Source organism: Myiozetetes cayanensis, unplaced genomic scaffold, assembly GCF_022539395.1.
Source record: "Myiozetetes cayanensis isolate MyiCay16 unplaced genomic scaffold, myiCay2020 scf7, whole genome shotgun sequence".
In the NCBI taxonomy this organism is placed as follows: Eukaryota; Metazoa; Chordata; class Aves; order Passeriformes; family Tyrannidae; genus Myiozetetes; species Myiozetetes cayanensis.
Window position 1 is genome coordinate 32,475,613 of NW_026087964.1, and position 24,772 is coordinate 32,500,384.

The following is a 24,772-nucleotide window of genomic DNA, read 5'->3' on the forward strand; positions in this document are numbered from 1 at the left end:
ATGCCACATCCGTGAAAGTGCCCAAGGACGGGTCTCTGAGCAACCCGGTCTAGTTGAAGATGTCCCTGCCCATGGCAAGGGCGTTGGTACTAGGTGATCGTCAGCGTCCCTTCCAACCCAAACCATTCTATGCTTCTTTGAAATACAAAATGTATTTTCTTTTTATTCTGCTCTGGACCTCGGCCTCGGACCTTCCCTCGCCACTCCCTGGGCTCGGTAACCACACCCGCCCGCGGCCGGGCCGGGCCCAGCGCGCCTGCGCCGCCGCCGCCGCCGGGTTGGTGCGGGCCCAGCGGGGGCCGGGCCGGGCGGCGATGGCGGCGGGACGCGCCCGTGGCTGGGCAGTCATGCTGGTCCTGCTCCTCTCGCTCGTCGCGTTGCCGCTGCCGGGCGCCGCCTCGGCTGCCGCCCTGCCTGTAGTCATCAACACCTGGGCGTTCAGGACGGCCGCAGAGACAGGTGTCCCGCCGGGGGCTGGGGCGGGTGGGGCGGTGCCCTCCCGCTGTGAGGGGCCGCCGGGCGGATGCGGGCTTAGGGAAAAGTAAGCCTTGGAGGCGTGACGGGCTGGTGCGTGGCAAGAAGGAGCGAGTTGTGACCCTTCCGCCGTCAAGCGGCGCTGGGTGCAGCGGGCCCGGCCTCTGCTCCCCGCCTGCCCCGTCCCGGGTCAGGGAGGCTCTTGGAAAAGGGCTCGGGCACCGAGGCGCCAGGTTACTCCTCGTATGGGAAGGAACTTGCCTTCACACAGGTGGTTCTCTGACGCCGAGTCCTGGTGTGGCCTGAGAGCCTGCGAGCAAATGGTTTAACTTTCCTCGCTGGGAAAAAACCGCGTTTAAAACCAAAGCAAACCAAACCAATCAATAGAGAGGGGGGTTATGAACTGCGGATATGCTAGATTAAAGGCGTACTTTTTTTAATGTGGTTTGTACTGTCGTGGCTCTTTGAAGTGGTTTTTGAAGGTGTCCTTTTGAGATTCCTTCTTACCTCTCCAAGGATTTAGGTTGTTATGAATTTTATTTTTTTTTTGAGTTCCGTGTTCTGCGATGTCATTGACAGTCAAAGCACATTTTCCTATTGTGACATAAATTAGTTGTGAGTACTGATTTTAAAAGACTTGCAGGTTATTTTATCGTAGTCAAGTTGTAAATAATACCTTACTATGGAGTTGTTGCTTGTGAAATGGGTTACCTATAAAGCCTTGTATAGGTCAGAAATAAAATACGCTCATGAAAACTGCAAGGCCTTTTGAAGCTTCTGAAAGCTTGTGTTAAGGTTACTGATAGCAATAAAGGTAATAGGCATTGGAGCAATACTCCTCACACTGAAGTTTGTAATAAAAGACTATCATATGTGGAACTGGATGCATGGCATTAAGTCTTACTTTTCCCCTGGTGCAGGAAGCTTCATGCAATTGCATGCAGCATTTGTGATGATAAGCCTTCATGAGATGGTTGAAACAGTCTTTTACTTCTTGAGATGTGTGCATGTGCTGCCTCCCCTGTGCTGCGTCTGTCAGATGATGGAGTACCAGAGCCAGCACAAGGAGGAAGTAGGACTGCAACTAGCAGTGCCAGCAAGCTCATGCACTTTGGAAAACCATGTGAAATCTCATATGTGCAATGCCTTCAGGCTCAGCATATTCAAGTCATGTAATTTGGCATGTCTGTAATGTCTTACAAAGCTGCACCATGATACCTAGATTCAGAAGAGCAGAAGACTAAGGGTTGGACAGGAGAATGGAGCCTAATTTCTTATATACTGTTGCCGCTTTGGTTTTATGCTTATGTAGTTACTGATGTAGGTTTAGATCTTTTTATTCTGCAGCTGGACACTTACTATTCTTATATGAAGCTTTTGAGGACTGCCTTTTTTTTGCCTTTTTTTTTATTTAATGAGACGAAAATTTTGTTTCCCTTTCTCTCTCCTCCCAGAAGGCTTTAAACAAGTAGTGATAAAGTAATAATTGGTTCTGGGCAGAGAAGGTTATTTGATGTATAGAAGTCGTGATGATTGTTAGTAAATAACAGAAGAAAAGCTTAGTTTCTCAATCAGAAACACTAATCAGACATGAAAGAAAAACAATATTTAGAAAATTGATGTTTTACATTCTTTCAGTTGTATTTATATTTTGACTTTATTTCGTCTGTAAGTTATGGTTTACTTTTGTTTATCCACTTAGGTAGTGCATATGCATCACGTCCATCTTTAGAACATTCTTCAAAGCAGTAGTGGAGACTGTTTTCCCTGGTAACATTTAATTATTTGTGTTGATTATAGCTTGGAGAGTACTCCAGTCGGGAGGTTCTGAGCTGGATGCAGTTGAGAGGGGTTGTGGGCAGTGTGAGATTGATCAATGCGATGGGAGTGTGGGATACGGAGGAAGCCCAGATGAAAGTGGAGAAACAACTCTGGACGCAATGATTATGGATGGGTAAGGAAACTACGTGGAAGAAAGAATGATCTCTGTAATTGTTAGCACATTTAAGGGTTGTTACAGGATCTTGTTGCTTTGAGGCTATCCTGTGTGACAAGTTACGTGTTAACTAGTGGAACTAGGAAAAATACTGACTGGTGGGAGAGTAGGTAACGAATCTTCACATGTAGTGCGGTAATCCAGTTCTAGATACAGAAGTTGCAAAGCATATGGTTTGTAGCATTGTTAGCTTTCCCTTTACATTCAGTCCATAAATATTTCCTTTTTGGAGGAGTTGTCTTCTGTAATTTATTTGCTATTTAAAGCTGTCCTGGTTAAAAAACGTTGCAAGTGTGTTGTTCATGTTGTGGGTTTATGGAACAAAATAGTTATTTTACTGAAAGTATTACTGTAGATGGAGTTATTGTTACTTGAGCAATATCTCCATGCCTGTGAAAGGAAACAATATATTTTTTCCCCTACTAGTGTGGTACCATCAGTCTATGGCATAGAACTATTAAAGCATTATGTTAAGGGAGCAGGCTTTTTGACTTAGAGGAGAACAGATCTTGTCTAGTAAAAAAGGCACAATTGTTTTTGTATTTTTAATAAGTTTTAAATATTTCCTGTTTCCAGCAACACTATGGAAGTTGGGGCTGTTGCAGGTCTCAGACGTGTAAAAAATGCAATCGGTGTAGCACGAAAGGTCCTTGAATACACCAAGCATACATTATTAGTGGGAGAGTCAGGTAATTATTCCTTTAACTGTTTCCGAGTCATACCCTTGTCTAAAACACTTTCTGGTAAAATTGCTGTATATTAATCGTGGTAATATAGGTGGAAGAATCACTTGACAGTAAAATCAATCTAATCTAAATCAGTCAAATAATTTAGAAGTGTTTATTTGCTCATTCTGTGTATATGAAATAGATTTATTTTTAGAAGAAAAAAAGCATAGTTTTATGGTTTTCCCACCAGAATAACTGCAAATATTAACTTGTAATCCCAAGGCTTTGCTAGTATCACTGATATCTGAGTTTTCAAAGATGATTTATTAAAAGACAATATGGAAACTGTTAGATGTAAATGTTGCATTTAAAACAGTAGAGTAACTTTTTCTGAGGAATGGCAGAATTAATAGACACTGCAGTTACATTTTACTACTTTGGTATATTTGGAGCATGATTATTGCATTTTATAGTTTAAAAATATTAGTGAGAACTTGAATGAAAAAAATTACGTCAGAGGCTGTACTCTTAGGCACAGCCAAAGAACAATAGCAAACTGGAGACTTAGTTGAACTTTTTAAATACAAGCTGCTGTTGGTAGAGTAATACCAGTTTCAAAAAGAGATATACCGTCCAGGGAGGTATGTGAGTAGTGAGTAGAAGGTTTCTTGGCTTAACAGTTAAGGACTTTGAAAAGGTATGTACCTGCTCAGAACGGAATTTGGAGATAAGTGTGGAAATTGACATGATCTGAGCATTAAATGGTGATTCAAGTGCTTTGAAATTGATAACAAAAGATAAAAGATTCTTGGAGAAGCTAATGTGTACAGAAGTAAGTGCAACAGCAGTTTTTTTGATTTAATCTTGGGAGGGGAGGACACTGTTTGACATGTTTGAAAAGAGACTTGCAGATTCTGTTTAATTTGAGAAGTGGACTAAGAGAAATTTCACAGGTGATGCAGGAAAAAAAATTGGTAGGTGTTAAATACAGAGGAAGAAATACTCATAATACTCTTTTCCCCATTGTTGTTAGTTACCAAAATATTTTTAAACTTTGATCAGTAGAATTAGCAGAAAAGATAATGAAAGTGAAGAAGCAGAAGAATTAAAGTGTTGATCTAAAATATGTTTTCCAACTAAGAAAATAGCTCTTTGCATAATGGAGGCATGTGGACAAGGTTGTTATGCTGAGTCCTTGCTACCAGTGAGAACTTCCTCGGAAGAAACTGTCTGGCAGTAGTGGCAAAAGAAAGACAGAAAAGCCAAAGATTTATCTGAGTAAAAATTGGGCATGATGTTTAACATTAGTGAAATAACCAAAGCAGTGGAGAAATTGAGGAAGAATATTTCTTGTGAAGAAATATATTTTCTGTGGAAATTGGAGCTTGGAAAAAAGAAACTGTAGTTTTCTTCATCAGGTGAAGATTGATAAAGAGGAAATACATTTGAATCTTCAAATATGCATGTGAGAGAAAGAACAGTTTATTTTCTAAATAAAAATATTTACATTTTCAGCGAGAATAGTAAACTCTTTTCATATAAATGCATATAGTCTCTGCAGGCAATTTTTTATTCAAGATGCAAAATTGCTGAGGTTATTCCATATTTTTCTCCTAGTAACTAAATGGCACTCTTATTTGAATATACTTAGCGATATAATCCAGGGAAGTCTTTGTGCCTCCTAAAATTGCATTTTTATGAGTAGTTGACACTGGAGAGGAGGAGGAGGCAAGCTGTGGCATGCATTAATTTTCTAATCACCTTCCTGTCCTTCATGTGCTCAGAAATTGTTTGCAGGGTTAGTTTTTCCTTTTTGTTCTCAGCGATCATGGATAGGCAGACCAGCCTGTAAGCCTGTAAATCCTTGGATTCTACTTCCTGCCAGTGGTAAAGCTTTCGCTGAACAGATATAGATAACTAGACTCATCAATTCTTGCACTGTTAAAAGAGCTGCTTTCTCCATTTGTTGCCTTAATTCTTTAAGGGTGAATCTTAGCAAACTGTCAATAAAACATATGTATATCAATGTAGGCTGAGTCTGGTGAGGGATATTCAGTTTGGGATGATTACAAGTAAGGGAGAAAAAAACCCTATTTTGGTTATTGCTTGCCAAGAAATTTTCTTGTTTGTCTCTAACAGGTAGGGAAGTTTCATAATCACAATGGGTCTGACCTTTTTCTCTTTTTTTTCTATCAATACTTAAATCAATAATCTAAGTAAAAAGTTAAGAGAGTAAAAACGACCAACTCTGCTTTCTGGAATAGAAACAATGCTTCAAAAGTTATATAAGAATTCCTGACGAACATGCACAATCACAATTTTATCCTACAAAGAAAAAGCAAAAAAACCCTAAACCCTGCCTGTTTGTTCTAGAAATGGGAAAATAAATATCAATTTAATTTGAAGCTGTCAGTTTTCTTTTCCTGAGTGCTAAGAAACTTTAATTGTGTCAGTTTTTAAGAAAAACATAGAAAAGCTGTGCAGAAATAATTCAAGGCTTCTCTTAATTCTTGGACTAGATAAGCTTATTCAGCTGTGTATTATAGGGATGTTATTATCAAGGATTGATAATATAAACTCAGGCATCGGAACCTAGCAACAGTATCTGCTACTGGTTAGTATCAAAGGTATTTTCAGATAAAAGATGAAAGAACAGTTGATCTTTTTTCTTCTCCCTTTGCCTAACGATAAAAGTCAGTCTTAGAAGTGTAGCACTCTTTCATTGCTTGTGTTGGTATTTCTTTTGCTCCCTTGGCACATACTATATTAATTTTCAAAACAAGCTGTCACTTTTCAAGCTGGAAGGAAGAAGTGTAGTATGATGTAAGCTGGTGGATTACTTTCTTCAAGTATCAGTGTTTTAATGGCAAATGTTATGCTGCTGGGTTACTTACATTTCATAAAAGAGTAGCTTTTTAAGGCAAATATATTTGTATCATTTGCTTAAATATTTCTGTGACCCACACAGCCCGGGCCACTCTTCCTTCAGTTCATTTGTGTCCAGTTGATTAACAGAGTTGAATTTGTTTCTCTTTTGGTGGTAAAACTTACATGTATTAACATAGTTACAGTGAATTGAAGAAATTTGATATTGCCAGTGAAGGGAGAGTTTGCTACTGCAGTTGTACATCACTCTAATGGCTGATACTGCTCCCTGAAGGCTTATTTCTCATCTCCATAAAGGATGTAGAATGTCTTGATTTCTAAAAAGCATAACATGAATGCATTATCATAAAATACATAAATCTGAGAGTAAATCAATGTGGTTTTTTTGTTTTGTTCTTGCTTTTCAAGCCTCCCTGTTTGCTGTAAGAATGGGGTTTCCATATGAAGATTTAACAACCCAGAAATCACTTTCGCTGTATTCAGAGTGGCTGAATCGAAGCTGTCAGCCAAACTACTGGAAGGTACAGTGCAGTGGTGGCAGTGAAGAGGGGGTTTAGAAATGTAGTGCAGCAATTGCCTCTTCCTTTCAGCTTATATTGAAGTTACACTTGACACGTGGAGAAAGAGAAGTTTCGCTTATTAAACAGAAAAGGATTGGAATTACCAAGCATTTGGTAGACTTGGGAATTGTATATGTCTAGTTCTTACTTCTTAGATCCTGCTGGTTTTGACCTTGCTGCAGTAGTGTTTTGGTGTAGCAATTATTTTTTATCCAGTTCTTAATTGGGACAGGACTTCTCAAGCTAAACACAGCAGTGTGTGTGTATTTTTTGATGCATGTATAAATTTCTGAAAGAAAATCTTACATTAGTAATTAAGGTGTCTAAATAGTTAGTTGTGAGGCTTCATGCAGACCTGTGAATACATCAGATTAGCACAGCTGTCCATTAAATTTGCCTACTGTGGTGAGGTTGGCTTGGTTGGAGAGTTGTTTTTTTTTTTTGCTTTGAGTGTTACAGATTTCTACATGTTTGTATTCTGTATTCATTGTTTCTTGAATAGGGAATGCTGCACTGCTGAACCAGTTTAATTCAGTTTTCATTTTTTTAATTTTCAAGATGTTTTCAGTTGGGAAAATATCTTGAGTATGATACTGACTTGACAATATCTTGACATTAGTACAAAAAGCTCATTTTATCTATTTGTTTTTTTGGCTTGAAAATTTTCTTCATTTCATTGAAGAATGAGCTACCTTTTTTTTTTTTTTTTTGACCACTCAGTTGAGCAAAAGAAAACCTTTAATTTTAACAACATAACTTTCTAGTAGGAAAACATTCTTACTATATTATACCAGAAATCAGTCTTTATTCTTTAAGCAAAACTATTTGTGGTATTTCAGTGCAGCTGTATGTTTTAAGTATTGGGCATCCTGTATGGTAGTTTATAGGTATTGATTGTAGTATTTTTAAATTTATCAGTATTGAAGTACATTATTCATGCAATTCACAGTTATTCATGCAATTACAGAATGTGGTACCAGACTCTTCAAAATCCTGTGGACCATATAAACGACCTGGAAGAGTAACTTATAAAGAAGAACAGACCATCTCACAAAGAAATGTTCAGAACCATGATACTATTGGTAACAACTTTTGGTAACTCTGATGCTGATTTTTTTTTTCTCATTCCTCTACAGATTAAATCATACTAATTTTAAAGAAAAGTATTTCATACAGTAATTATTTCCTGTTTATAGTGGTTTCAAGATTCTATTACTTATGTGTTACGATGGAGTGCCTAAAAGTAAGATTTGTTTCTGGTTTTTTTCCAGTGCACTGGCTGCACAACCACTTGCTTCATATTTGCCCTTAGCTCTTGTTCGTTGCCCTACTGCTTTTCTTGCAGATACCTTGGCATAATTGCTTGGACAGCTACGGATGCTTAGAAAACTGATTAAGGTTAAAAATAATTATTTTTATCTTGATTATGATGTTGCTTTAAGAACAACTTAAAAGGCATTACAGTAGTGGAAGAAATGAGTAAAAAGGTAGTCCTGTTGCCAGCTAAAAGCAATGTTTTTCAAACACTCTTGAAATTTTTAGAACAAAGTTTGCTTTCATTTTTCTTCTGTTCTGGCTTTTGACTAAATCAATGAATTTCTCCAGAAACTACTATACTTAAAACAGTTAGCAGTAGTAGTCCCAAAAACTTCTAAGAGTTTACTGACTGAGGACTGTTAATTGCTAAGCCTTTAAGTTGATTAAGGAGCAGATCAGACAAAGGACTAGAGCAGTTACAGATTCGTGACTTTTAGAGCTTTTTACTGTGTAGTCTTGAAACTAGCAGCTTTTGATTTAGTTTAGATTTTCCTCAGTTCATTAATGCAGAACTTTTTGCCTTATAGTATTTGCAATACCAAGGATTAACAAGTTGTTTCAAGTGTGAATCTTTTTTCTTTGCTTCTGGTAATAACCCTACTAATAACCAATTAATGTTCTCCAGAAGTTGTACAATCCCCCCACGTTCTTAACTTGATAGCTAGCTTACTTTACTGGCGTAAACAGTCTTCAGTAAGTGCTGGAAAACTCAGAAATTGTGACATGTCAGAAGAGGAGAATCTGGTAAATACAGTTCAAGAATTGATGTATCATTAAGTAGTCATAAGCTGTTTCGTAGTGAATGACAGTGGTTTGTATTAGTATTTCAAGTTCTCCCACCCCATTGTTTTAAATGTGAAATGTCTCTGTGACTGGCACATTTTGAGAAAAGTCTTCATTCATAATGCATGTTAAGATGTTGAAAGCACCTAATGCCCTTCCAGTCTTTTTGCATAGGACAGTCAGTCAGTGCCTCTATGCTTTAGTTTCTACTGGTCAGGAAACTTTTGTATCAGAAGTAGATACTGCCTGCTGAGGTCAGAGAACCAGAATTCATCTCATCACATTCTGCTCCTTGGCTCTCACTTTGTATTGCAGTTTTATGCTAGTGGCAATTTATACCCTCTCTTGCTCTGTGGAGGTGAAGTCTTGCTATATGGAGAAGCAGCTGATTCCAAATCCTGTTCCAAGTAACAATATAAACTTCTCTTGTATGAAGCAGTGGCTTTCTTATCAGCACAAAATTAGCAAGGGATAGGCTTATCCATCCATTTCGTTGCCTGTCACATAATTCAAGTTACTTTGGTAGTCAGTATGTCACTGTCTGCCAAATTTAAGCTCATCCTTCTGATGGTGTTTTTCTTTTTTTTAATTTCCTTCAAGCACTATTTATAATTTCCAAACTTTGTTGTTCTGATGGTATTGATGCTTGATGTGGTGACACCAGGTACTTGTTCTCTACTGGTTAACACAGATGTATATCAGGAGGCAGTGGCTGCTTGGGCAGCAGTAACATACAGCTCTGAACAGTGTGGCACTCACTGTTTTACATTTTTTTGAGCTATTGTAATACATCCTAAAAGTTTCCAAATGTCTTTTAAAAAGAACATGTTTTCCTTAGGAGTACAACTCTTTTGTATTTCAGTGTATCACTAATTTAAATACTCTGTGCATTGGGGTTCTATTTTATAAGCATAGTACCAATTAAATAAAATTCAATTTAAATATGTTTCATCCTGTTGCAAATCTTAGGTATGGTTATAATTGGTGTGAATGGAACCGTTGCTTCTGGGACATCTACTAATGGTGCAGTCCACAAAATTCCAGGGTCAGTATCTCTGGTTTTACAAAAAAGTTTTTTCCTCACATTGTTTCCTATATTAAGCTTGTCATGGTGTTGTAAAACATTAACATTTAGATCACAAAATGGCCTTTACTTATTTCTGTGCACTGCCATAAATCCTAACACTGATTGAGTTGCAAGAGATTTGTGTTTGTTTGAGGGAATGCTTGTTTTTCAGCTGGCTTACTTCACCATACAGAGACACAAACAACTGGCACAGTTTTGAGACAACTTGTAAGGCAAGGTACCAGAGACAAATAAGCATTTTGGAGAGGTGCACAGTCTCCAAAGAAATGTACATAAAATCAGAGCCCCAGGCTTGTGTTTTGTCTTTGAGATACTTCTTCTACCCAGTTAGAATTCTTTTCTGTCAACCAAGTCAGACAACTTCGGGATTGAGCAACACGTTATTGAACATATTAATGTCCCCAGCTGCTTACTGTTGCCCACAGGCTAAACCTCACTGGCCAACTATGTCAGTGTAATAACAAACAGTTGTGCATAGGAGGTGGATTAAGCCTCAGGTCAGTCAGGTTATCACAGATCACTCTTACTGGTAGTTTTAAGATGACTTCTGAGTGCTGTGGAGTGACCTTTTTACCTGTTCTGTTCTCCTGTGTATTTAACGCTAAGTCAGCTGGAGGCAGTAAGTCTGACAAAGTTGGGATTTTATTTTCCATTGTTCACTACAGCCGTGTTGGAGATTCTCCGATAGCTGGAGCAGGATCCTATGCGGACAGTACAGCTGGAGGAGCTGCTGCCACTGGGGATGGTGACATTATGATGCGCTTCTTACCCAGGTTTGTCCTTAGGGTGGACTTTGCCAGCTTTTCCCAGCAAAATGTGGACTCAGCAAATGAAGTAATTGATTAAAAAGACAGTGTAGCTTACTGGCTGCTGAAGCGGGAGCAGAGGAAGGAGGGGAAGGGGAAGGAACAACAGCAGTATTAAGGTATCATTATGATGTGCCTTAAAAGAAGACACAAATATCTTGATGACAGATCCCGTAATGCTGCTGAGCTGTGAGCAAACAGGCAGCTGGTAATGAGTATATTTCCAATCTATATGCTTTTTAACAGAACTGATTAGCTTTCTCCTCCAAAGTGTTTTGTTATGTGGGAAATAAGTATCATAAATTGCAGAGAGGAGGAGGTGGCGGCATGGGTCTCAGATTATTCAGGAGGATGGGGAGGTGTCACTGCAACAATCCTATGTAATTGCATCTAATTTGAAACTGAAAGAGTTGTTTTAGTGCTGTCATCGTGGTTCTGTAAACTATGTGAAATATGGCTGTTTTCATCACTGAGTCTTGACAGTCATCCTTGTGGGTCAGTCTCAGGAATGTTATGGAAATCCGTCCTGTACATAATGGGCTCAGATGCTTGAAGGACTGTATAGAAGCTCAGGTGCTTTTTCAGTGCTGAAACTGCGAGCTGTTGCATATTTACAAATGTCCTCAGTGAAATTCAAGCTGTTCCAAGCCAGTCTTGAAATAAATTATCTGTCCTGTCATGGTGGATAGCAACAGCAATAGTGACTTGAGCTCCACTATGAGTTTAGTCAATAAAAACTGGTATTACACTTTAGCAGCCTGAAGTATTTGGCTGTAATACTTAAAACATTGTGTTGGTACAAGTGCGTTTTAGAAAACAACTCAGCCTAGATGGTTAATCACTGCTTCCTTGTAGATAAAGATTTTTACTAAATCCATGTTACTTAGATATTCCCATGTGGAAACAAAGACTAAAATTGACCTGCCAGAAGTGAAGGAAGTGCCAAATAAAGGGAAAAATTGCTAATATTTGCTCTCTACCTTCTTTGAGATAGTAACTTCTGATTGAGTTTTTGATTAGTGAAGAGACCCCTGTGAAATATAGCTTTATATTCGGTCAGTTTTCTTTAGCTAAGTTGAATTTATTTGATTGTTAGAATAAGTCAAAGATAATAGGGAGTCTAAAAATGCAAGAGAAGTTCTTGTCTGCAGTACTTTGATAACACCTGTAGTTAATGCTATCTGTATATCTCTTAGTGTAGCAGGAGTTAGTCTTGGTACATGCGTCTTTCGTCAAAGCAATCTAATGTTGTTTGCTTGTAAGTTATATCATATGTTGTCATTTAATCTTCAGCTTCTGAAAGAAATTGGTAACAAAACTAATTTTTTACCTCTGAGGACATTTTTGAAATGCAACGGATTCATCTCAAGCATTTCCTGTATAGTCATTTGTCTAATGATACTGTAGATAAAAAAAGAGTTCATCACTAACTCTTTAACAGCTTCTTTGCAGTTCTTTAACTGATCTTTTGCTTAGCCTCTTCTGCAAATGATCAGAGTTATCTCTTGGCTTGGTCCTGCCATAGAACAATAGATGGTATAGATGATATCTTGCAGTTCCTTTTAGTCCTATTTTTTTAATGACTTTTTATGTAGAACTTGAGTAATAATTGCCAATACAAAGATGGCCTAAAAATTACTTACCATGTGTTTCCATTATTCAAAGAAACCAAGGTCTCTTCAGTGGTGTTTTAGAATATATAACCTGAGTATGGCTGTCTGGGTATGGGGTCTTTTTTTTTTTTTTTTTTTTTCTTTTTCAGTTATCAAGCTGTGGAATATATGAGGATGGGAACAGACCCAACAGTAGCCTGTCAGAAAGTTATTTCCAGAATCCAGAAGTATGCTCCGAAGTTCTTTGGTGCTGTCATTTGTGCCAATACAACGGGAAGTTATGGTATGTATTTTGCTTTGCAGACAAAGGTGCTTAACCCTTACTAGATCACAGAAGTACAAAACTGAAGGTGGATTTTAAAGCAGAAGTCTTTAATTATTCTTTGAGGACTGCAGTAATACTGGTCGTTCGTAGTACTAAATGCTGGTTATTAAGGCAGCTGTGACCTGGTGCGAACTGGGGGTACTGTCGTTTTCCTGTGCATTTTGATGTCTTGGACTTACACAAAATTCATGGAAGGCTTAGCAAAAATAAAAAATATTTCCAATCTTTATGTGTTTTCCTGGACTGCGTATGATTAATTTGAAGGTTTTAACGAAGAATTCTTATGCCTTCCCTAGATGTGGTAAGAGGGAGGGAGAATGTGAATGTTAAGCATGGCTTCAAAGCTTTCCAAGAGCAGTCATTGTGCCAGGCATCTCATTAGTGAACTCTTAGATCAGTATGAAGTACAATTTGCTAATCAACATGGATTATTTAGTTAGACTGCTTATTGCTATTCTTTGATCTATTACTTCCCATAGTTCTGTGTTTAAGAGATTAGTGTTGAAGGAACTCATTAAATTAATCAGGACTGAAAGAGAGAGATATTTTCCTAACTTGCATTACTATTTTGAATTGTATTATAAGGGCATTAATTGCACTACAGCAGTCAGTGGTACTGTATTTTAACTTAAATACTGTCAAGACGTCTTGGGTTAAACAGATAGTAAAAGAATAATTACACCATTGTAGTAGAATTAGTAACTGGGTCTTTAGATGATAAAATACAGTGACAGAGACACTAATCCCAAATGTAGCATGTTATAATTTTTTTCTTTCTTTCCTAGGTGCTGCATGTAATAAAATTCCAGGATTCACTCAGTTTCACTTCATGGTTTCTAGCCCTTTGCTAAATCGACCAACTGAGAAAGTCGTAGATTGCATTTAATTTCTTCTGTCCAGTTAGCATCTCAGTTTAGAAGAGGAAAGTGCTAAGATTCCCCAGGAGTTACTTTTTAAAATGGTTGTTTCAAGCATCTAATAGCTGGAACAGTCTGTTTGTTTTCCTGAGAACTGAGTAGCTAAAAGTAATGAATAGTAACCATGGAACAAGACCTTTGCTTTGCCATTTAAAAACATATTTGTCAGAAATCTGGAGTAAAGGGCTGGAATTATAACTCTACACATGATTATTTTGAGAATACCTAATTCTCTTTCTAAGATTTAGTCTAGGTTTTCTCTTGAAAATACAACTGCATAAAAATGCTGACAAGCAAGGAAAGGGGGTTGAAGAGTGGTGGAGACTATTTCAAAGCCTTAATGAAGAGATAAGAACCATCTCCTTTTGGACCATTCTGACTTGTTTCACAACAGCTGAGAATACTTTTGAATAGAGAGAACGTGTAAGCATCCGTGGTATTACAAACCTTCAAGGAATATTGTTTAATTCTGACTGGATGTGAAGACATCTGGAAGTCTTCCTGTCACCTGTTTTTTGTAGTGGAAGTTAAGTTATGAATCATAGTCGCAGTGATTTCTTTCACTAATATTCTGTGCACTCACCCTTTCCTGTAGCACATTTACCCCTGCAAAGGCACAGTTAAATACCTAGAGTATGACAGTTACCTACAGTTTGGGGTTTTGTCACTTTCTGTGTCTAGAGACAGAAGGATTCATTTGTAGAAGAACTCCAGCTCATGAGGATTGTTCCATAGGTATTTGAAGATCTGTTTGATTGTTCTCTTAACTTGGCAGCCTGCTGATCATTTGATTGAATCTGTTAAACTTGAGCTAGGAAAAGGTAAAAGGGGGGAGCAAGTAAAATGAGTGTCTTGTCACTTTAATTTTTCTTTGTCTACTTGAATAAAATGATTGAGTAATAAAAGCACACCTTTATGTATCATCTGTAAGTAAGTTTGTTTAGATGCTTGTCTACCTTAGAGTAATTGTTCCCTTGTGTTCCAAGTTGGTATCTTTAAAAGCTGGAAACAAACCGTTCAAACAAGAATAGCTATTTTGAATGGCCTGCTGTTGAAATTCATCAACAAAGGGATTTATTCAGAGGATTCACTTCTGTCACTGGATCTTGTAGCACAGAATTCACTGCAGGCCACAATAAGCTTTTATCAAGTGAAGCTCCAAGTGAATATATCTGTAGTGGTTTAAGATAAGTTTTCTACCTGTCCTACTTACAATCTGCCATGGCCGCTCTATCTTCAGATAACCCAGGCAGTCAAGTGCAAATAGATTAATAAAATCCCAGTGATTTTTATGCTGAAGATTGCATTGTGGATTATAAACATAGGAGGTTCAGTAGTGGGAGCTGAGCAGTAATGTCTCAAACTGCTGTAGTTGAATCCACCAGGACTCAGTCATGAAAGAGGTTGGGAACATCCATGGCATGCTTTCTGGTGTGCTTATGTCACTCTGTGCTAGTGAGTGTGTGCCAGTGGAGGTTATGGGTGCCCTGTAACAGTGTACCTTGAATTCACTGTTGCAGTGATAACTCCCTGCGTAGTGAGCTCCTCTGTGCTGGACGACAGCTGGCCAAGAAAGCCAATGGAATCCTGGCCTGTATCAAAAATAGTGTGGCCAGCAGGACTAGGGAAGTACTTGTCCCTCAGCACTTGTCCCTCAGTACTTGTACTCAGCACTGGTAAAGCCACACCTGAAGTGGTATGTCCAGTTTCGGGTCTTTGACTACAAGAAAGACACTGAGGTGTGGGAGCATGTATAGATAAGGGCAGTGCAGCTGGTGAAGGGTCTAGAGAGTGAGTCATATGAAGAGTGACTGAGGGAGCTGGGATTGTTTAGCCTGGAGAAAAGGAGGCTCAGGGGAGACGTTATTGCTCTCTACAGCTACCTGAAAGGAGGTTGTAGCAAAGCAGGGGTCAGCCTCTTTTCCCAGGCAACTAGAGACAGGACAAGAGAAAATGGCCTTAAGCTGTGCCAGGAGAGGTTCAGGTTGGACATCTGGAAGAATTTTTTCACAGAAAGGGTGGTCAGGCATTGGAATGGGCTGTCCAGGGAAGTGGTGAAGTCACCATCTCTGGAAGTGTTCCATAAATGACTGGATATGGCACTCAGTGCTACAATTTAGTTGGTGGTTTTTGGTCAGAGGTTGGACTCGGTCTTGGAAGTCTTTTCCAACCTTAATGATTCTATCTTAATTACTTGTCTCCATGAGACATAGATACTAATCCATGTGGTTTGATAATGTAGATTGTTTTATGACAAAGAGTTATAAATGAAAGGGTTAATTTTTGTAAATGATTTTGATATATTGTTAATTTCACAGTATATTATAATACCAAGAATGTACCATTCTGCTGTTATGTGCAAAATTCTGAATTTAAAAAATAAAATGCTTAATATATTGTCTTTAAAATATTTCTTTAAATGTTACTAGTGGTGTCCTGTTATGCTTAGCAGACACATTAATTTTTTAAGAAAGATAAATATCAAATACAAACTCTTGCCAAAAGCAAGCAAAAGCTGTGACAGGTTCCATTGGTATTGCAAAGAAAAAAACAAAAAAACTGTTTTCTGTTTCAAGAAATTTTGTATTTTTAAGTTTTTACTCTCCAACTTTTACTACAAAAAGCAAAAAAACCTCTGCAAATATGAGCATTTGTGATACAATTGAATGCATCCTGTCTGTAAAGTTGTGGAATGTTTTTAAGTTCATTAACTCCTAGCTAGCCTGCTTTTTTTTTCTGTTTCTAAAACTTCTTACCAAACTAATGCTTTTAGTTAAAGTAGACAGAGGAAGAATCTTAGCTCAGTGGTCTGACTAAGAAAGCGAACTATGCCCTCTTTTTGCACGGCATCGAATTGTTCTTTAATAAAGCAATCTGTGTGAACCCTGACAATGTTTTGTATGCACTTATTGAAGAAAACTTCCTTATCATTTCACCATTTGTAGGTTATCACTGAAATGCATTCCTTCATCTGTAACTGCCTCAGTCGGGAACAATTCAGAGTTTCAGAGAATTCAAGGTTGATCTCAGACGGAATCTACAAGTAGTACTGTATAAATAGTGAATCTATTATCTCTTCACGGAATAAAACCAACAGTGATGCTGAAATTCTGTTAGCACTTGTTGTTTGGGTTTGGTTATTACATGACTGCTATAACTCACAGCACTGTTCATTCTTGTTTTGAAACAAAGTTTGTGCAGGATTTAATTGCTATTATCTGTGGTCTGTGTGTGTGAGGAAACATCAATGATAGAGTTAAATTTATTCTAGCTCTAATTTACAGCAGGTATGTTACATGTGAGGCACTGAACTGCAAATGTTCTCACTGAGGGTTCTGTTCATTCCTCCATCTGAGTTCCATTAAATTTACAACATTGCTTATGTGTGATCTGATGACTGCATTTGCAGATTGCGTTTAGTCTTCATAGAATGTAAGAGTAACTGAACAGGTAAAATGCATTTTGATATTCTGACACTTTAATTTTTTGGCTTTTTATTACTTCAAGTTCCAAATGTTTAAGAAACTTCTTTATCGAAGGTTCAGTAACTTGAATTCACAAATGTGAATAATCTCAGTTACAAGTGAGCTTTTTGTAAAAAATTGACAGCTTTTTGTAATTTTTTTCCTATTGATTAATTTCTTCTAAAAGGAATAAAGTTATATATATACACCTAGACATTTACAGGTTACAGTGGTATTTCATAATATTATCTGAGGCAATCATAATATTAGATAAGATTGTAATTGCAAAACTGAAATGAGAAATATAAACTAAGTAATTTGTCTCACACAGAATTTTAGGTTCTAGGTGTTTTATTGTTTGAAAGGCTGAAGAATGTTTACCTTCATGTTAATTTTCACAGGTTTTGCTATCACATTTCTTTTGCTCATGGCCTTCACTCAAACTGTGGTATATTTCCTCTGTTGTTTCGTGGGACCTTGACAAATTAGATTCTCTTCAGGACTCCTTCTTTGTGGGATAAACAGGGTTTTTCAGCAAGTTGTTTTCATTTGTAACCCAAATTCTCCTGCATGCCTTCCTGCCCCTCACTCCTGCTGCATGCCAAAATAATTTCATCTGTGGCTTAAATTACATTTTAGGATGACTTTTGCTAAGGGTCAGTGTTGCATGCTGCTGATGCCATTTCACAAAAATTTCAAAAATCACCTCCATACCAAATAGATACATAGGTTGCACTTGCTGCAATCTACAGCACTTGCTGTAATCTACAGACTCTCTGGTCTATCTAAAACCTTCTTCCCTGTAAAGGCATGGTGCTTTTCCTACCTCCTTCCTCTATAATCAGAAGAATCCTAGTGGTGTTTTTCCTGTTCTACTGCCATTATTGGTGCTTTATACTTGTTTGAAATGTGGAGTTTCCTCTATATTCATTTTGCTTTCTTTGCTGTCAGCAGACCTGTCTTAACAGCTTTCTTGACACATTCTGACTATACCCATCCAGGTTCAACAGTTGGTTAATTTTCTTTCTGAAGTTTGCTTCATACATGATTCATACGCAGTCTCCATGATGTAGACTGTTTTCTACATGATGTAGGCTGTGTTGTATTATTATTTTGTCAAGTGGTATTTGGTAGGGAGGATCCCAGTTCTGAATGTTTGAATTCTTACAGGTGGGATAATTACTCAAGCAGTAGATTTCAGTATCGCAGTATAAACAGATTTAGAATTACACTTAGCTGGATCATGAATGCTTATTGTTCATAAGTAGAGGCTTAATGGCATATGTGATTATTCATTAAATACAGTGTGACAGGCTATTTGAAAATAAGAATGGTTGTGCTTGCTAACAATACTGCTCCTGGATAGTCTTTGTTATGAGATAAATTCCAAGACAAATTATCATAGATCATCTGGGAGAATTATGGTTAGGTTGGCAGGCTGATACATAGAGAAGTAAAAAGGAACTACAACTTCCCATAAATTAATATTTTCATCTGTAGCACTTTTCCTGAGCATTGAGGAACAATGTAGAACTGACAGTTTCCTACTTTTCCTGTGTAATCGGTTCTTCAGTTATGCGGTTTTTTTCTGACAGATTTACAGTAATGGATGTAGTAAAATATTATAAATTAAAAGAGTGGATGTAAAAAGTATTATAAACAAGTTTAATTCATATGCAGTCAAGTGTGTTTTGCTAATTTGGTTGTTACTGAAGACTAATTTGTATGTTATAAAGTAGAAAATAAATTATGTTGGAGTAGCTGCAGTGTTAATGAACTGTAGCTATTTAAATTCAATCTGTATCCATTCTTACAAATCTGTCAACACAAAAAGTCCTAAGATCTCACTTCTCAGCAAGAGTTATGACAGTTTTTGTTATTGCTTAGTGACAGTGCTAGCCCGCAAAATGTGTTTTTCAGGGTAACATCGCTTTGTCACATGAGCTTAAGAATTTGTATCAGCCTTTAACCGATTTCTGCAGCGCTGCTTCTCCCTGCCTGCTCTGTTTGTTTCCTGGAGATTGCTGTTCCAATACCAGGACTGGCAGACCAGGGTGTGCTTCATGCCAGATCCAGCAGTTTAACCTTTCTGACCTCCATCTGCACCTTGCACTGAGAATAGCAGTTGCTTGCACCCCATTCCATCAGCTCTGCTGTGGGGTTCATAACTTCTGAGCAGCAACAAACAGCTCCAGGGCAAGTGGACTGTACTTTGTTTGTTGGGAGAGTATGCATCAGGTATACCATCCTTTTACTGATAGTTACAGCAATGGTAATAAAATCCACTAAAAGCAACTATACCGAACGAGGAACAATTAACTAATTAATTAACTAATAGTGAAGTGCTGAAGACAAGGTTATATTTTAAGATTTGTTCCTCTCTCGAAAATGATTTCAGCTGAATAAAGATTTTGCTGCCCCAAAAATGTTGGTACTACCCAAATCCTTCAGTATGTGTTCTCTCTTCAGTGATGCAGGTGGTTCTGGTGATTGTGCATCTCCACAAAATGGATCAGCTTACTGCCTGGCTGAAAACTATTATTTTTTTTCTTTTTCAGAATGTGAGTAAGCAAGCTGTTCTGTTTTACCTTACGGCCACACAGCTGCTAACAGCAACAGAGGGTAGACTGCAGGAATATGCAGTAGGGCACTGAGGAGCATGAGAAACAATCCAGCTGGTGACAGCACATACTTAGTTTGGCAGAAGACTGTTCAAACTTTTCCTGTAGACTAAAGTAAGGTGCTTGTCTCTCTGCAGTTTCATGATTTAACCCTCAGGCTAGATGCCTATCTACTATTTCTCCCCAATAAAATCAGTAAAAGGCATTAGAGTCAGGGAGTATTCTTGTGAACAGGCTATTGTCATGTTTCCCATATTCTCTCTTCTGTCATGTAAATACTTAGTTATCTACTATAGGTTTCGCATTTTCAGGATGGGAAAGGGCAAGGACCCCACACAAGTTTTTTCTGATCACCATCTCTTAAAATGTGATTTTGAATTTCTGGTGCCTGAGGAGGCTTTACAACTTAATCTTATACTTAGAGCATCTGCTGTTACTACAATGCTTTATGAAAATGTAAGCACCATGAATTCAGTCTCCTTGACTGGCTATTTAATTGAAAGTCACTGTGAAATGTGCTTTGTGTTAATACCACTGTGTTTTGGACAGACTATGATACTGGACTCGTGGGGATTTCTGTCACAGGAATGTCTGGTTAGTGAATCACAAAGAATTTTAGGGAAGAGACAATCACCAGTATACTCAGTGGAGCTAAGATAACATCTGCAGGCACATTCAAGAATAGAGCTGTAACCCTGTAACTTAATTTGAAAAATCAAGACTCTTTCAGACTTGAGAATAGAAGTTTGATCTTGCATAAAGTTATACTTTTATAACAATAATGTAGTGCCTCACTATGAGAAATGTAAGTGCTAATGCCAGATAAATATTCCAACTGTCATTTATAATTATCATTTTTGTACTTTGGTCAGGCAGCTATTCATAGTATGCCAATCAGTGTCAACTTAACCATTATCCTCTACTTTGTAGCTGTGATTTTTCCAGACTTAGCATTTGGGAAGAACTTCAAATGCATACTAGAATTTGAGGCAATCCGGTCATATAATAGACTGTCTCATGTAAGTGCCTCTAAAGTATTACTCACAATGAATAACAAAATCACTGAACAATACAGAACTACTGAAGCCTTTAGTCTCAGTGTAGAAAGATTAGAGTACTCCATCCTTAGAAAGGAAAAAGTTGCCCTTTCTTGGGAAAATCCAGAAGAGACCTAGGTACCAGAGTCCAACATTTTAAGATTTATGAGAACCTCTGTGCTTTGTATCAGGTGCTGCTTTCTATCTTTGTAGGTATCCCACATCTGTATGCATTTCTGTTAGTGGGGTTGCATAAAATCAATAGCTTCTAATGCAAGGAAGCTAACAGGCTCACAGGCTCTAGTCATCCTCTTCTAACCCCAGGGCCTTGTTGGATGGACCTGCTGACACAGTGAGTGCTGATCAGCAGACAGTGAGTTTGTGCATCTGTGGCTTGCTGCATTTGTTTGTTGTAATCACTGTGCCACGATATGTGAAACATGAAAATCTATGTTCAAATAATAAACCTGACTGATTCTCCTAGAACACTGAGGCCAAAGAATCTTTTCGTCCTCATTTTCCTTTAATAAGTAGCAATTCATTTATTTACGGTGAAACACGAAATGGTAAGAAAGATAGTGTGTGAAGATCTACTTCACTGGGAAGATGGAAGATTCCATGAGGATACACACCCTGACATATGTCTGTTCCTGTCACTACTGGTTAGGTAGCATGCGGTACCAAGCATGTGGTAAGCATTCCTTGAGTACCAGCAGAGCTCAGAAAACAGAGCAGGTTCCTGAGCGGCTCACTAACAACAAGACATTAAGGGCAACTTTCTAGTGAGTAAAAATAAATGTAGATTTCTGACATCAAGGATCTTCTATCAGTGTGGTTCCTTAAGTTCCCATCTCTTAAATTTTCATAGTAACAACTGTCTGTTCCCAATGATGTTATAAAGGCACATGACTTAATACTGGATGACTAACAGCATACCTATATCATGCTGAACCACCACAGAATTACAAACTAGGCATTCTCTCATACCTATGAAATGAGTAAATTTTATTCTCAAACCAGATATGTGAGATTGCCACCCTAGGCACAACCCTTCCCTTTATGCCATCACAGTGTGAGGCCTGCCATCCCCTGCGTGTGGAGAATGATACAAACCTCTTCTTGTTAAACTATTATCAAGTTTTGATATGTAATGATGTTCTGGCAATGTTAGCAGCCTATCCATAGAAGAACAATTTACCAGTTATCATTGTAATCTGAGTAGTGAATTAATGATCAGGAAATCTTTCTTACATTCCAGAATGTTTACAGAACAGGGTTCCAGGACCTATGTTCAGATATGATGCTCCAGGGTAAGCTATCTGGTAAAGCAGTGTTGCAGCCTTAAGAGAAAAGTAGATGTACTGCACACGGGTTTAGGTGAGAGACTGTAATTGCTATGAATGCTAATCATATAATCATATGGGCAGGCACATAAAATGTATATGTTTCATGTATTTTATAACTGAAAGAGCTACATTTGTTAGTTCTTATTGCAGGGAATAAGTGGGAATTGTTTTGTTTTCTTCTGCAATCTGAGTAAGTATTTTCTTGAATCCTGACTGCCTTAAACTCACACCTTATTTGGAGAGTCTTGTAAAACTTATGGAAAAAATTTTAGCTGTTACCAGTTCAAAAAAAAAAGAAACTAATATTAAAAAACCAAACAAACCCCCAAAGAAACAAACAAAAAGCCCCAACAAAACCCCAGCAAAACAACAACAACCCCAGAACAACCCAAAAACAAAAGCAAAACCAAACAACCCCCCAAAAAAAACAAAACAAAAAACCAAACAAACACCAAGGAAAAACAACTCCAAGGAAAACCCCAAAAAAATTGCTGGACTTGCTCATGTGCCATAGAAGAGAATTAGGGACATCTGGCAGGCCCACAAAGAAATTGTAGAATAAACTACTATTACTGATAATATATTTACCATCATGGCAAAAGTTATATGTAAATGGACATAAAGGACAACTGGAGGTCATTTCTGTTGAAATTACTGTCTGGCTGCAATGCAAAAGCTTTTTATTATTTCCAACACCTAAGAAACACTTTTCACTGGATACAAACAGTATTCTCCTAACTTAGCAGCTTTCAGTAAAGCAAAATAATTCTAAATATACTTGATTTTAAATAGAGGAGGTTTTAGTTGGGTATACTTTCATTTTCAAAGTTGATGTAGTTGTGCTTTTTTAGCACATAACAGCTATGAGTGGTTCTTGACTTATTCATCCACGAGCAGATATAACCTGCTGCCAATTGGTGACTGAGCCTGCAATTCTGCCACAGGAGTAGAAGCCAAGAGCTGCAGATTTTGTGTGTGTCCAAGAGTCATTCTTGTTACTAGGAAACCACTCCAACCTCAGTTACAAGTTTTTCTTCTCTTATTCTTTCCATCAAGCAGCCTAAACAGTCTCTAAATATAGCTTGAATATAATCACCTAAGCTGTCATTAAAAGATTCATCTCAATCAGCAAAACCTGCTAGGTGATTGTCACCTGAAACCTTGCAATTAACACAGTATTTTTGACAAAATAGCTAAGTGTGACCTGATTAATATGCCATCTCAGGAATGGTCTTTTCCAGTATATATTACCATCAAAGCTGTCAGTCCTGCATACTGTGTTAATTTTAAAGACTTCACAGCAGATACAGCTAAATGGATATATCTAACATAGGTTTTTATCTGGCTTCTGGAGATTTAAGTAACAAAGTTCAAGTGCTTTAATTGTTTCAAGTGCTTCATGTGTTGATATAACAATAAATTAAATAAGGCTAATCCATCATGTGCAATGAATAAGGCTTTAAACTAAATTTGAATGTAATGTATTCTAGATAACACCCAAGCCTAGACTGTGTAGGGCAGTGAGGAGTTAAAAAAGGTTGTTTGAATTGCAGCTGATAATTGTATCAGGGACTGAGTTCAGTAGTACCTAATTTATTACATTCTAATTAGCATCACATAGTGACCTGAGATTTGCTATATAAAGTTAAAGGTTAGTAATCATGACACTTTTTTTTTTTTTCTTGGCTTCCTTATGTGCACTATCGTGTCATGGTTTTATTCTCCCCAGCTGAATTCCACCTTCTATTTTGTCCCATAACTGCTCTTCTCCTTTTATTTTGATATTGAACTTATTTGCAATAAGTTACAATTAGCAAAATATAAATAGCTGAAACTTCTGTAGGTACTGTATTATCTGCATACCTGAATAGTTCTATGGCAAAAGTCTCTTTTATGCTTATGGCTCTTTCTGCAATGCTATGTATGAACATGCAAAGTCAGGCTATAGAGGGATACTTTGAATGGTTACACCTTGCTTTGATCACCCGATCTTTGTACTGCTCTCTGTGGAAATCCAAGAACCTTTAGTAGCCAGTGTCAAGACTACGTGTTTAGTACACTTCCACTGCAAAAGGAAAACCTTTTTTTTTTTGTGTGTGTGTTTAGGTTCATTTTTTGACTTCTAATTTCTTTTTAGTGGTTTTATATCTCACAAAGATATAAAAGTTTCAAAGGTAAGTTTCCAAACCCTTTTGTCCTTCTTATGAACTTCCTCTGCAACATAGTTGCTATTTTTAGCATCTGACAGTGGATTACTTATAGTCATCCTTAGTAATATATGGGGGAAAAAATGGCTCACTTTTTTTAATCAGAGAATTCAATTTTATTTAAACACAACTTTGAGAAGTTGTAATATGATAATAGTAAATATATTTGTTCTGGTCTACTTGAAGTCAGTTCATGCTTTTAAGAAAAGCATTTGCTGCAAAGCTGCTTTTATATAAGGGTGGTTATTTTGTATTTTTAAAGCCTTCTCCTATTTAGACTCTTTTAGACAGATTAAAAATAATTACATTTTATTTTACTAGTGAAGATGAAATGTACCATGAGACATTGCACGGATTTCAAGTTGAAGTTGTATGGTATTGCAATACTAGGTAATAGCTAAACTTCAGAAAGAAGTTGAGAAGTTGCAAATGCAGTGCAAGTAACATGAGCTATCAGAGAAAGCAAAGGATAAACTACATATTCTATGTGTACAGTAAGATAAAGAAAAAAATAATGGTAAGGGCATTTTTTATTTTCTAAATTTCCTGTTTGTACAAATGGATTTTAAGCTTGTTTGTGCATTCTAGTGTTGAGTGTATTTTTTTACTTTTATACTGTTCATCTACAAAGCCAACTTACATGTTAGTTCTCATTTACAATCACA

At 37.5% G+C, this 24,772-nt stretch overlaps 1 protein-coding gene across 1 annotated transcript; it reads left to right on the forward strand.

Moving 5' to 3' along the window:
* Window positions 1-297: 297 nt before the first annotated feature.
* AGA (aspartylglucosaminidase) lies at window positions 298-16,810 on the forward strand. The gene is made up of 9 exons (XM_050338180.1): window positions 298-459; window positions 2,275-2,428; window positions 3,047-3,159; window positions 6,433-6,545; window positions 7,552-7,666; window positions 9,654-9,729; window positions 10,437-10,544; window positions 12,340-12,473; window positions 13,301-16,810. The coding sequence occupies exons 1-9, from the start codon at window positions 315-317 to the stop codon at window positions 13,399-13,401; spliced, it is 1,059 nt and encodes a 352-aa protein (XP_050194137.1). The 5' UTR covers window positions 298-314; the 3' UTR covers window positions 13,402-16,810.
* The last annotated feature ends 7,962 nt before the right edge of the window (window positions 16,811-24,772 follow it).